Source organism: Oreochromis niloticus, linkage group LG12, assembly GCF_001858045.2.
Source record: "Oreochromis niloticus isolate F11D_XX linkage group LG12, O_niloticus_UMD_NMBU, whole genome shotgun sequence".
Taxonomy (NCBI): Eukaryota; Metazoa; Chordata; class Actinopteri; order Cichliformes; family Cichlidae; genus Oreochromis; species Oreochromis niloticus.
In genome coordinates this window covers 16,964,475-16,978,929 of record NC_031977.2, presented here as the reverse complement: position 1 = coordinate 16,978,929, position 14,455 = coordinate 16,964,475, and the positions used below count along the sequence as shown (strand labels likewise).

General features: G+C 39.7%; 2 protein-coding genes across 3 annotated transcripts in view; one reads left to right on the top strand and one right to left on the bottom strand.

Moving 5' to 3' along the window:
* pip5k1bb (phosphatidylinositol-4-phosphate 5-kinase, type I, beta b) overlaps positions 1 to 5,645 on the top strand; it is a 33,307-nt gene extending 27,662 nt beyond the window's left edge. For both annotated transcript variants that reach the window (XM_019366096.2, XM_005465630.4), the window contains exons 13-15: positions 1,193 to 1,319; positions 3,130 to 3,253; positions 3,340 to 5,645. In XM_019366096.2, coding sequence (XP_019221641.1) covers positions 1,193 to 1,319; positions 3,130 to 3,253; positions 3,340 to 3,342 — 254 coding nt within the window. In that variant the 3' untranslated portion in view covers positions 3,343 to 5,645. The remainder of the gene's footprint in view (positions 1 to 1,192; positions 1,320 to 3,129; positions 3,254 to 3,339) is intronic.
* Positions 5,646 to 5,844: 199 nt separating this feature from the next.
* Positions 5,845 to 13,246, bottom strand: LOC109204582 (collagen type IV alpha-3-binding protein). The gene is made up of 8 exons (XM_019365882.2): positions 12,881 to 13,246; positions 11,140 to 11,232; positions 9,906 to 10,001; positions 9,547 to 9,679; positions 9,387 to 9,457; positions 9,152 to 9,280; positions 7,302 to 7,431; positions 5,845 to 6,711 (listed from the first exon to the last, which is right to left on the bottom strand). Exons 1-8 carry the CDS (start codon positions 13,001 to 13,003, stop codon positions 6,584 to 6,586), a joined length of 903 nt encoding a protein of 300 aa, XP_019221427.1. The 5' UTR covers positions 13,004 to 13,246; the 3' UTR covers positions 5,845 to 6,583.
* Positions 13,247 to 14,455: the final 1,209 nt, after the last annotated feature.

The following is a 14,455-nucleotide window of genomic DNA, read 5'->3' as shown; positions in this document are numbered from 1 at the left end:
TGTCAGTTTAATTGGAAGCATCTAAAGTGAAAATCCCATTTCTGTCAGTGTAAAGAAATTTATCTACATATTTAATCCATTTCCATCTGAATATGAGAAAAAGAAGTGTGCATTTAACAGGATGTCTCCGTTTTTTGTTTTTTTTGTTTTTCATGATAAAGAAATTCTGCTGTAGTCAATGTAATGAAAGTAATCTGTCATTATGACTCTTTGGCCTTTAATTGTAAAAAAAAAATGTGTAAAATTACAGAATTGTAGCTCATTTCCCCAGACTGCCCCGTAATGTAAAGAAGAAAGTCTTTTTTTTAATCACAGAAATTTCTATAGGAGTTTGAATGTCATTCAGTCATTTATCTATTACTTCATTACTTTGGTGTCATATGAATGGCTGTGGGAGGAGATCTTTATCAGTAGGACAAGCTGGAAAATGTATGAAAATACAGGTAAAAGTTCAAAATTTATGCTCTCCTTCACAATCTCCAAAGATGTCCCGTGGGCTGGATCAAAGTCTTCGCCCTTTCGATTCTGGCCCCTGGGCCTTATGTTTGACAACCTAATCTAATCAGTTACATTAAACTCTCATTCGCTGCCTCGTGTCGATGATTAGGTTCTGAAGTCCGCACAGACACAGCAGAATTACAGGAAAAACGTACTCGCTTTTCCTCGGATCCATCCAGTGTCGGCTTTAGATTTTATTCAGCGCAGCTTCCAGGAAATGCTTCCTTTTAAGGGGGAACTCTGATTTTACAGCGTTTAGTGTTCTCGCACTCATCAGGAGCTGAAGTACTGAGCCCAAAGTTGTAAAATGTGTGGGATCACCCATCCGTAGAGGTCAGACTGCTCTTACCTGGATTGTGGAGTTTGAAAGTCTGAAGGCACAGGAGTGTTTATTGTTTTACTGTTTTATGGTGCGCTCCCTCTCTCGCTCTCTGTGCTCTTTTTTGCCCTTAACATCAGGCTGTTGTGGCAGATGGCCGCCCTACCCTGAGCTCTTCCTGTCGCCAAGTGTTTGCTCATAGGAGATTGCTGAATCGTTAGGTTTTTCTCTGTGATTTTGTGGGGTCTTTCCCGTCACTATGAAGCATCTTTAGATGACTGTTTGTATTTATTGGCACCATGTAAATTAAAACTGAGCCGACCTGAGATAGGAAACCGTCACGTTTGAAATTTAGTTTTCTTTTTTCCTCCTCAGCTGTGTTCGGTTCATATCTGCGCCCCGACATTGTCCCAGCCAACCCGTCCTTCTACGAGGGCTCCTCCATGGGAACCATCTCCACCTCCTCCATCTTTGTAAACGTGGAAAACCAAACAGAGGACAGGTACGGTGTCTCCTGTGTTAACTTTTCCTTGTTTTTCTACACTCATACGATCCTGAAATGTTTAGCTGATCACTTTAAACCCATGACGGAAGGCTACGAAGAAAAGAGGGAAGTCACGCCTGACATGCACACTCACGCACATGCTCGGGCACTCCCGCCTTATTGTTACCTGTGAGGCTACGTCACACAGTCTTATTGGTGACATGCGTCATGGAGCATGTCACTCACCTAGTTTGCCTGCATGCATCCAAGTACACGTGCACGCTTCCTAGACAACATATGGGTCAGGATGCGCGGTGTTGTAGCGGACGCCAGTGCAATGTCTTTGCAGGAAAACTTTTATTTGATTGGACTCTTGTGGCAAGAATGACTTTGGATAATAGTTGAAACCCTGATTTTTAACACAATCAGAGTGTTACATTAACAGGTTTCATTTTGGCTTTAATACACTTTCTCTCTCCACAATGGAAAAGCTTTATTTCCTGTCCTGCTAAAAGCCTCTAAGCCCTGCATCCCCTGCCCTTTGCATTTTTTCTTCCCTTCCACCTTTCAGTGCTCCTCCTGTCCAACAGTGTCGAGTTCAGCTTGCTTTCTGAGGCTGCACTGTGTGACTTGCCCGGTCTTGTCCCTTCATCAGTCACCTGCTGCTGCCCTGACATTGTTCTGTCAACTGTTTTTATAAATATTTAAACAGCAGCTTTGACACACTCTTACTCGGTGCCATTACGCTGCACAAATACGGTGACAAAAGAGGACAAGCGGCGCTGTGGAGACTGTATATCAGCCAACAATAATCCCTGTCTGACAGCCGCTCTGCCTTTTATTTTAGCAACACACTTTTGAAGTGTCACGTCAATATATATATATATATATATTTATATATTTTGTAATAAAGATGTAGCCTATCCGTATGTCTCACATCCATCTGTTATCTCTACAACTAGAGCACCATGCTGCTCTTGTTCTAATTGGATTACATCTCTTTGAACCCCTAACATAGTGTGTCATATGTTAGAAAAGGGCAAAAACACATTCCTGAATTTATCAGGGAGTCTGCTGATGTGCATATAAGGGAAAACGATCTTTTATTGCCCCCTAGTGGTTAAACAGAGACTGCAAATAAAGGCTGGATGAACTTCGAAGTGCGAGCTACATTCAAATCCATATATCTGACTCCTGTATGGATTCAGCCTAATAGCACTCTATTTCAGCATTACGCTTTTGATCCATTTTTAATAAGTCCTCCCCTCATTCCTCCTCACCCAATTCAACTACTGCAAGGAATTTCCAAGCTCTTTAGGCTGCGTGTTAGCTGGATCTCATTCGCTAAATGCATACGTTCATAAAAAAAAGAACATATTTTCTGTCAGAGTGCAATATGCTACAGTTTTTATTAGAAAGAATAGAACATTGGAATTTCTGTGGATGTAACTTCCCTCCGGTGGAAACCAAAATGAAGGAGTTAACTTTTTAGGTCTGTAATTTCCTGGAAGAATTCTCTTTTAAAGCTCACTTGTATCTCTTACCCCACATTGAGAAATCTGTAGGACCCTCTCTCAGCAATTCCTCTCAATGTCAACTTCCTGTTTGGTGTTTCTGAGACAATGAGCCTCTACGTCCTGACACCAGACAGGTTTCTTTGTCTCTTTACGTCAGAGTCCGCAATAAATCTGCGAATCGTTTGTTGAGGGGTTTTTTTCCAATCGCTTTTCCAGCACTGTTTATACAGCTGCCGTGCTCCTACTGGCGTTGACGCAGATGATAAGCTCTCAGGTCCGTCTACAAGTTAACGTGTGACCGTGTTTTTCAGGGATGACGTCGCATCCAGCTCCACCTTCACCCTGGAGGACAGTGCCATCTGCCTTACTTCGGAGCAGAGCACCATGGACGTGGACATGGATCGAGATGACGGATCGGTTCTTGACGTCTACCTGGTGGGTTCATTTATTTCAGGTTATTCTTGTTTAAATATTGACTAGGCTTTAGCTGGATATACTGACTTATTCTCTTTGTTTCACAGTGAAAGGAGCAGCTTTACAAACATTCATTTTGTCCTGCCAAGCATAAGACAATCGCCACACCCCCATTGGACAGGCCATGCTGGTGTTTGACTCACTTTCAGTGCTGCTAGATCCATGTTGCCACTTGTCTTTGCCAACACATCAAAAAAAGTACTGAGATTCCCACTGGTTGTTGGACTGAAAGTCAAAGTGAAGGAGATCTGCAAGGAACCATGCAACATACCGTGTCACGTGCTGTACATCAGACTGAGCTTTCAGAACATGCGTCAACGCAGCAACACCATTAGGTTTTATATGTGTGTACTGTTTTCAAGGCCTACAAAACAACTTCAGCATATTTGAGGAGACGGTAGATGCAAACCATTCATGTGTTTAGATGTTTTGTTTGGGTTTTTTTTTTTTTCCTGCTGTTCAGAAAGACATGAAGGACACTTTTACGATTCGCGACTGCCTTAGTTGCTGTTAAAATGAGAAATGTTTACACTGAATTTATAGTGGCATCTTTGTCCCCGATGAGGAGGGACGCCGCGTTGTCACACAAAGGATACAAGTCGGTTTGTATCCGCATCCAACACGTACCAGGAGAGACTCCTATGAACAGACTCGATACTGAAGCTGCCGAGGCCAAACCCGCGGTGCGATCCGGTTTAAGCGGTCAGCATTTTTTCCTAACTGTGCCGCCCGGAGAGGAACGTGAAGCCGTAAAGTGAAGCGAGCAAAGACTGGCCGAGCCTCGGCTGAAGCATGGAGCAGGAGGACGAGGCACTTCTGACATGTCATGATTTCTGTAAGACAGATTTCTCCGAGGACACTGCTTTAGGCGGGTGGGCTACCTGACATAAGCACAGATGTGTGAACATGCACTTTTTTTTAAATCTTTATTATTGAAATGCACACTTGTTTTGTCATTGACACTACATGTACAAAGACAATGAAGCAACACTGTAGATATTTTTTTTTCTGTTTGATGTGGAACTACTAGTTTCATGAGGTTTCGTCATGACTGAAGATGCTTTTACTCAGGATATCCTTTGATACTGAATAAGTATGTCCTCTTCAAGTTCAAGTTCTGAGACACGCATTCTTACACTCTGGGGCGGTCCAGTACCTCTCCATCAAAATCATATCCAGCTATAAATGTTTGAACTCCACGGTCACGTCAGTTGAGACCATAATTTATTATGTAAATCCCAATATTTTACCATTTGCTGAAGATATACTTTCATCGCTGAATGTATAGACAATGCGTATTTATATAAAGAAGAGACTCCTATAAATAAAAATTTAAAACTCTGTGTCTGCCTGTGAATGCTCAAAACATGTCATGTGATGCGTTTGCAGGTCATAGCTGTGGATGTTTAGGAAGTGGCAGTCTTTAGTGAGAGTATGGGCAGAAACCCTAGGCATGCAAACATGGTGGTAACATGTAAACTCCACGTAGAAACGGCCGTGACCCGATTCTGTTCCAACGCTAATCACTGCTGCTTCTCAGAGAAACCAGTTTCATTGTCACGCCAGTGTGAGGAAAAGAATACGATTGGTTCTGCTGTATATTAACTTTAATTTACAGAACACTGCAAAACATTTAGTGTCAAATAAAATTTCTCATGTACAGTTTAAAAATATACAAACTATTTAAAATACAGACAAAACTGAAAACACTAAATGCATTCTGCTCATGTAGATACAATACTGTGCAAAAGTCTTCAGCCACGCCTCATTTCGTGATATTTTGCCTCCAGATGTTCTTGTAATTTTTTAAAGTGGTCTTTAGAAATAGTTCGCCGGGCTCTTCCAAAGATTTTCTTTAGACATTGGCTGTTTTTCTTTTTCTTTCTTTTTATTAATTCATTTTTCATTTATTTTAAATACACATTTTCATTCCATTCCTTGTACCTGACCATTTTCAGAGGTATGTTTATTTTAAGCCTTTTAACACTATCATATGAAAAAGGCACCAAACTCGAGGGATAAATCAGCGTTGCGTCTACACATAACAGAAAACTGGACAAGTGGAAAGTAAAACAAGTCACAGGCCTAAAAAAAAAAAAAACTACAGAAGATGTTGATTATCTGAAAGTCAGAAAGCTCCTACATCCCTAAGAAGTAGGGGAACAAATCTAGCAAAGACCTGACACACGACCTGAGAGATGCACCCGGTCCCTTTGTTGATCAGTCTACTGTTCACTGATGGCTCATCAGTGAAAGGCTGGCTGTCGAGCAACCATTCTTAAGGAAGGGAAACTGGGAGAAAAGGCTGAGGTATGACAAGTTACTCTGGATCAGCTGGATCTGACTATTTAAATGCATACATGAGGCATGGCTCAAGGCTATTGCACAGTAATGTAGCTCTTATAATTATCACCAACACAATTATCCAGATCTTTCCTAACCTCAAAGCTCTTTTCCATTCATGCAGATTTACCGAATGAAAACTCCCAAATTCCAACGGCATTAAATATAGTAAAAAATTAAGTTAAATGCTCCTCATCGCCCAAGCTATATTTCTTCTGACTGTTTCTGTCATTAAATTCAAGTGTTTAAGAGTCACAAGTGATAATTTATTTGAAATCTACAGTTTTCTCTGTACAGTACACCGTGTCCACTGTGCTCTCTGAAAGCTACTTTATAACAATATTAAAGATTTCAAAGCTTTAGGCCGTCAAACTGCAAAGAGTCATCACGAGAAGGACAGAAGAAGTGAAAGTGTTCACACCTCATCGGTGCTTTTGCTGTAAATATCTGTTTTGGTTTTTTTGTTTGTTTGATTGACTTTTAGTGAAGTTTAGCAGTAGCAAAAAAAGGAGAAAAAGCAGCTGTAATACTACTGATCAGAGCAACTAATCAAGAAATGTATAATCAATAGAAATGCACGAAATAATTTACCAAAATAAAAAAAATCACCTCAGGAAACTCTTGTGCTTACATACAAAAGCACCCATGACCAATATGATCTAGCAAAGATCATAAACAACTACTTTTGTTTTAAAGCTCGAGGGGCATCTGAGTAATTACAGATTCTGTAGATCTTACCTCGTTCACTTCAATAAAATCAATCCAATTTCAAAAAAAATAAAAAAAATAATCATGAACTTAGTTAAACTTAAAAGGTCAAAGATGGTATGCATGGTAATTAAATTAACCCAATAAAACAAAAATATACAAATATAATTAATTATAATTAGTATACAAGATGTAGCTGCCAGTCAAGTTGTGCTTGGGGTCCTGGTTACTTCGTTGAATTCAGAAAAGGATGGGCTTCCCGGCGGTTTTCTCCTGGACGTAGGAGCTGAAGCGTTTGAGGAATTTGGGATACTCTCTCTTGGCCACAGGTCTGAGGATTGATGCTGGAAACCAGCCTCCCGGGTTCACTGCAGTCACACAGAGAAATATGATCAGGAAACAGTGTGTTCCCGCTGACTTATGATAAAACTATTAATAATAAACCTGCACAGGCAGCTGTGTGGGATGCCCTCTGGCGGGACTTGGTGATTTAATATTTATGTTTTTAAATGAACTCCCTCGACCCGCTCGGCATCTCTGACAATAAACTGGCTTAAGATTCATCCTGCAGCGCTGCTTTATGTAATAACCTGCTTGTCTACAGGGGCAGAAGCTGCAGTCTGGAATAAAATTTCAAAGAAATACCCCAGGCTGGGTCATCCTTGTGTCAAAACTACAAAATTAATTTAACCAAAACAAAAAAAGGGCCAAAACAAAGAATGGAATGTCAGTCATTCAAACTAATGAATAACCAATTCTACTATATTTTCTTTGATGGTCTGAACAATCGCTTCCATTAGACTGAATAACCCGTCCAAACATTCAGACATTCAAGGTGTGATTTTCTCATCTGTCGTCTACAAAATCTAGTGATACATGTGAGGACTGTGAGACTAAACAGAAGCTTTGTTCTGCTGTCTGCTGAGATCAAAGCCAGATGCTCTTAAGAGGCACTTACCATTGGCAACATAGCTGACCCTACACAAGATGTTGTCTCTGCTGATCTCTTTGTCGCCCTCTGGTGGACTCACCAGCGTTTGGCAGATCATTGCAACATTAAGTTTGGCACGAACACACCGGTTTGTTAGCTGAAAGTGAAAAAATACATGAATAAATAAATAGGAGTAAAAACAAATAAATCCCCCCAAAGCTGACACATATCTCACTGTGACTGATATAACAGAGAGACTGCAATGTTCTTCCATTTACTCAATAAGGCCTTGTTTGAAAAGATGATGCTTGGAAATACAATACTAACATGAAAAACATGCACTGTTACAGCACTTGGAGGTGTGAAGAGAAAAATGTGCATAAAACAGGAGCCAGGGGTGTAATTTCCAGGAGGGTTAGGGGGGTTATGACCCCCCCAAATAATCAGACCCAACCAATATAACCCCCCCCCAATAAAATTATGACATTTTCTTGCATAAATAGGCTGTAGTTGCATGTTTAATCATCTGGGAATTTACCCAGATTTATTTATTTATTTAGACAGAGATCTTGATCCCCCCAATGTTCAGCACAAAGTTACGCCGATGCCAGGAGCAGTGCTTATGTCTGTTTTCAATCATCCAGGTCATGGTACGCTTAAGCACTCGAGCTGAAGGCAACTGGACGTGTTTTTACTTTCATTAAGATTTTACACATCTCTTGTGAGAGGCTTCTTCAGTTATAAAGGCCCAAATATTTAACCTCTACTGGGATTGTCACCTTGGGGGTGGTCCTGAGAGTTTTTTACCCACCCTGTCATCATGTCAAAAGGAAAAACGCTTCACCTTCACAAACCTCAAAAGAAGTAAAGCTGCCTTTAACTCAAGTGCTTAGCACTATGACTCAGCTGTAACTCAAAGTAATTGTCTTCTGTATGACTTTATGAGCCTCTCACATGATTGTGCTTGGGATCATTGCCCTGTCGTGTGACCCAAGCTTTAGCTGCCAGTGTCAGATTTGACTCTATAATACTTCATGAGTTCATGAAAGGTGCTCAGGTTCCTGTGACTCCAAAACATCATTCCTCCACCACCGTGTCTGACAGTTGGTTTGAGGTCTTAATGCTGATATGCTGTGGTTTTAAAACTACTTCAGCCTGAAATATACATATAAAAAAACGTATAATTATTTTTTATTTTAATCCTTGAAAGGTCAGTATGTTTACATAGCTGCACTGCCTTTTATCACTAAAACAACAACAAAAACAAAATTACTATAAACTACATTTCAAGGAGTATATGATTCGTATTTTTGTTAGGCCCTGAGATGGGTTAATGATTGGCAGCAGCATTGATTTTCATGCATTTTCTATACAGTGCCAGATTTTTTACTAAAACAAATACTAATGAGAAAAAAAGAAAAGAAAGAAAGGGAAGAAAGGGAAGACACACACACACACACACACACAATTATCCAACATCAATAGCGGCAATAACTTATAAGTTCAGTAACAAGACACCCTTGCAGAAAACAGAAAAGAGTGTAAAAATTTGCAGCATGCTTTCAATAGCGAAGAGTAGCGCCATCTCGTGGACAAACCTAAAGATTTAAAATTGAAGCGAATTTCAGTAGCTTTCAATGGGGCATTTTTAGATGAAATGTGGCAGCTTTTGCATAACTTAACCATTTTAAGCTAATTTAAGGAGCTGAGACAACTATTCTAAAATTGGCATCCTTTGGCAAATATCAGCATGCAAAATAGCATGAAAATAAAAAACTAAATGGCACAAAATGCCCTGAGCATGGGTTAATTAAATGAACACAGCAAAATAGTATAGTGCTAAAAACCCAAAGTAAGCCTCAGATGGTTAATCTTACAGGTACATCATCATGCTCCACAGAGATGTTGCAGACGATCCATGTGTCGGGTTCGTTTTCATTTCTCGGTGGAATCGTCTTGATGACTGACAGAAAGAGCACATCTCTCTGAGCGACAGGCCACACTGTCTAAAACACAGAAGACGTGATCGATTCAATCAATCAAAAACAGGCTGTGCAATATAACTAATGAAATGTGCAATGCGTTTCACTGTGCAGTGTGCACTCAGTATACCTTGTGCGTCTGGTAGACAATGACAGCATTATCAGAGAGCTTTTCCACAACGTGGAAATTTTCAACCGTGGCTGTGGGAGGAAGAAAGCACATCAGGTCATGGCAATAACACAAGGAAAGTCAAGTAGTAATAATATGTTGTGTAAAACACAGATCTTACTCTCCCAGTCCAATCGGACTGCAGTGTCCCAGAAGTAGTGGCAGACCTCATGTCCAGTTACCCCCTTCACAGCATGTGTCGCTTTGAGGGGATCCAGGACGATGCCGTTCTCCTCCACTTCCCTCCTGTATACCTGTTACACAGCACCACAGACAGAATATTATAAACACAACTTCACCCGTTACTAAAAACTAAGATGATTTTTTCAGGCTTTTAAAGTTTTAATCCACCGTGTACTTCAGTGGAGTATTTTTCCACTGTAGCACAAATAAATTACTACTGCAGTACCTTTTAAAATGTGAATGAGATTTAAATATTCACAGCAAACAAGAGAAATGACTCATGTTCTCTGTCCTCACCTTCATCGCACCTTCTTCTGCTACCAGTTGCCAGTTGGCATCTCCACCCTCCTCCTGGATGGAGTAAGCCATGTGATTCTGCACAGTTTCCTCCACCTAGAGTCAGATATTATAGTATTACAGTATTTATATGCCTGAGCAATTGTCACACCTTCTACCTGTGTATTTAGTTTTTTTAAACAAAGGTGTTGATAAAAGAAAAGAGGAGCCATGAATCCCAGGAATGTCTTAAGCAAATTTACTTTCCACTGAGGAGCAACTAAATAAATATTACACACTTGATATTGCTTGGGTGTGTTATTCAAAACCTCAACAACGCGTCATGGTCCCTGATTTCTCCCAGAATTTTGACTTCCTGTTCAATCCTGGAGGTTTTCTCTGTTTTTATACGGTTATTTTGTTTCCTGTTACAAATTTTGCCATTAGACTCAAAAGAAGGTTTTATTTTGTTGTTGTTGTTGTGTTTAGGTTCACTTCCTGCACATGTGCGTTATAAATACAGACTGGATTGTCTGCCCATGCTGTGATAGAAGGTGGAAATCAAGTAAATTCCAGTCGTGCACTGTAGACCGACTTTTTTGTAAGATGACAGCCATTACTGGATGGAGACTGTGTGATTAAACTGAGTTCTTGGTATTTTACCCTTGAGTTATGTAGATAGAAGTGATATGTGATACATTCTCAGACAAGTCTTGATGTTAAACTTATTGCAGAAATTCCATCACATTATATACTGAGCACAGGAAACGTTAGTAAATCCTGCAGCGATTGAGTGGTTAGCAGGCATTGAAGTGACGTTTCCAAACACAGCACCTGAGGGCTGAATCTGTGAATGTTATCTGAAGCAGATAACTGATTAGCTCGATCGAGGATGAGGAAGGAGAGTGGGTATAGAGCTGTACATCGGAGAGAGATTTTAAAAAGAAGAAATAAAAGAATAAACAACAAAAACTGAAAAAAAAAAAAAACCACGACAGCAGAGCAGAAGACACAACACGACACCGAAAAGTAGCATTTCATATGATTTTGTACTTTAATATTGCAGTGAGCACAAAATGATGTGATTAAGATTAAGGTCAGGTATGTCAGCGTCATCAGCACCAAGAAGACCTTGATTTGTATAGGGGTGATAAGACAAAGATAAGAGCAGCAACTTGTTGCCTTAAATTTAAGCAAAGGTGAACAGGAGTAGGGTGAATGGCACAGAGCAAAGAAACATAAATATGGTTCGCACCTTGTTGGCAAATCTGTGTGTGCCGATGGTGGAATATTCATGACCGGAAGAAGCTGAAGGTAGTTGAACTTTCCACACCGTCTTTGACTGGCTCTGAGGGAAAGAGCAGATGAGTTAAGATGAGAAGATCAAGGAGACAGAAATGGGTTTATGGAAGGCATGAATGAGAACACTGAGACAGCGGTGAGGAGGGTGACAGATGGGTTCAAGCAGAAGACAGTCACTCAGCAGTATAGTACAGTAAAAAAAAAAAACATAGTAAAAGAGCAAAGTATTTATAAAATATAGTAAATATTTTGCTCTGACTATGATGTTCACATACAACAAGGTGTTCTATAGTAGGGAGCAGGTGGAGGAGAGCCTGGAGAGGTGGAGGTATCCTCTGGAGTATTCTGGAGAATAAATTAAATTGAAGTTGTTATTGGTTGTATTAGTGATGTTTCTTGGCAGCCTAATTTTGACCTAAAATGTATAGTAATTAATATATTATTACAGCTTGAGTGTTTAATCATAAGTTTTGCACAGGCCTCTATGCAGTCCCCCAAGAGCTACATTTCAGAGTCCACAGGCCTCAGTTAGCATGTTAAATGTTAAAGTTCACGACAGTGCAAAAACACTGAAAGAGTGTGACTTGTTTGGAAGGGTTGCCACAAGAAAGCTTCTTCTCTCTCTCTTAAAAAAAGAAGAAGAAGAAGAAGATGGCTGCACAGCTTATCTGAACAAATCACTAATAAGACCTTTGGACAGGCAAGACCAAAGTGGGAATGTTTGTCTATGATGAACTGCACTATGTGTGTTGAAAGCCAAATCAGTAAAAACATCAACATAGTGGTGGAGGTGTGATGATTTGGGGTTTGTTTTACAGCCACAGGATCTGGCCACCTTACAGTCCTTACTCCTCTCTATAACAAAGTCTTCTAGAGTCAAATATGAAAGTATTTTTCCAACATCTACTGTAAAGCTTTGCCTGCATGCAATTTGACAATGATCTGATGCAAAGCATCAAATCTACAGCAGAATGGCTGAAAAAAAAGAAGAAAGAAAAATCAAGGTGTTGCAATGGCTCAGTCAAAGTCCAGAATGATCTGTGCATAAACAAACACCCGCAAACCTCACTGAACTGAAGCAACGCTGTAAGGAAGCGTGGACCAAAGTTCCTCTACAATGATGTGAGAGGCTGATAAAGTCATACAGAAATCATTTTGGGACTTCAGGTTATTACTGCTAAAGGTTCTTCTACAATCTATTGATTGGTGGGGAGCACTTAGTTTTCCACAGGACTTTCCTTTCGTTTCCTTTCCACGTGACTGTTTCTGTTCCACTTTGTATCTTTATGTCCATTTATCCTTTTGGATCTAATCTCTCTTTGTCTACACAAAGAAATGCTGCCATTCCACATAACAGCTGATCATTATACAATGAAGAAGTACAATTGTTAGATTATATTCAATAGTATACTCCAGTCCAGTTATTATTATTCAAATCTACGACTTAGAAGAAAGGAATTATAGTAAACTAGCTAAAGTATCTGGACGTTGTTTTTTAATTGCTGTGTGGACAAACTAACAAATGTAATCAAGTGTGGCTACCGGTGAACTGTAATGCTAAACAACAGAGTAATACTATCAAAGTCAGAGGAACCAAACACTGTGAGAGGTACAAAGGGAGGTGTCGGCATTCCAGACAACACTGCCCACAAAATAAATAGAATGTGTCGTATAACCAGGACACAGAGACCTACTGTAACTGGATGGCTGCAGGTCTGCACAGGTATCCATCTTTGAGTCTCCTGTTTCAGCAGCTGTTTCTTCTTACTTTTCCGTGACTGCTTCGGTGAACTGTGCAACGAAGTCCCGGTACTCATTTTTTTCTAACTTACTCTCTGAACAAGCGTGGGTAGGTGTGTCCCGCTCCTCTGAGTGTTTGCTCTATGACCGTTTCTATGTCTCTACCCCACACATCCGCAGTTAAACTTCACATACATAACCAAACACTGATAAGTTTGAGGTTGATTCACTCAGGTAGTCTAACTCACAGGAAATGCTTCCCGGCTTACCTGTACGCACAGAGAGAGAGAGAGAGCGAGAGAGAGAGAGAGAGCGAGAGAGAGCGCGAGAGAAGGAACTGGTTTGTCTAGATCAGCTGAGAGGATCAGGACATACATGAGGAGCTCTTTTAAAGGCACAGGCCAATCAGTGTCAACATGAACAGGAGAGTGTTACAGGACCTCAAACTGTCCACTTGTTTGAATGTTTATTGAGCTATGACTGTAGGAGTTGAATTTCATAACAGGTTTACAGTAACCGTTTTTATCTGGATAGCCGGATCGTGGAAAGGATCGGTGAACTGACTTTTCCTGTTTTTCTAGCTGCCTGAACACAGGCTCCAGTCTCTTTTTCCTTTGGAATCGATTTGATTTGCATTTTCAGCAGGCGGCCCAACGACGGAGCTAACTTCCATTAAAGTGTATGTAGTGTAAAGTATTCACCGCTAGATGTCAGTAGTTATTCTTTCTAATGTTGCCATGATTGTATATAAGGACTGATGAATAAGTAAAATACAGAACACAGGTGAAAGTTAAAGAAAAAAAAAAATTAACTACCTGTTATAAAAACAAGAAAAATATTTTCGAAATCTGTCAAAAAAAAAAAAACCCTGCTTAAAATAAAAATGACTACATTAACTGAACTTAATTCAAGCTTTTTACCCATATTTGAAGCTGCTGGACGTCTCTGAGAAGTCAGAAATCAAGTATCACACACAACCACTAAAATGAGTGCTTTTCAGGAATGCAGTAATAATATTTAAGTATATTCTGGTGGAATAGCCAACAAAAAATATTTTGGTAACAAGCAAAACTTAATTTAGGGCTACTTTGGTAAACCTGACATTGGAAGGTGGTGTGAAAATGTAAACGCTCTACATAAATTACACAGATGTGATGCAGCTGAGAGAATGCATGTGAATGTAGCTGATAGTAAAAACACATGTATTATATACACATACATATAGATTATACACACACCCACACTTAAAATGTTAATAAAATAGGTCCAACAATGGATCCCTGTGGAACACCTACGCTGATGGAGATGCTTTTAATCAAGTTCAAGATCTTCCGTGACACAATAAAGTGCAATTTTGCTGATTCCAGGTCTTTATTTGTAATAACATAAAAAAAAACTTAAAAAAAAAACAACAACAAAAAAAAACAATACACTTACAGTTTTTTGTATATTAATTTTAATTTACAGAACATTGTCAAATTGCAATACATTTAGTGCAAATAACACTTCTGATGTACAACTTAGAAATA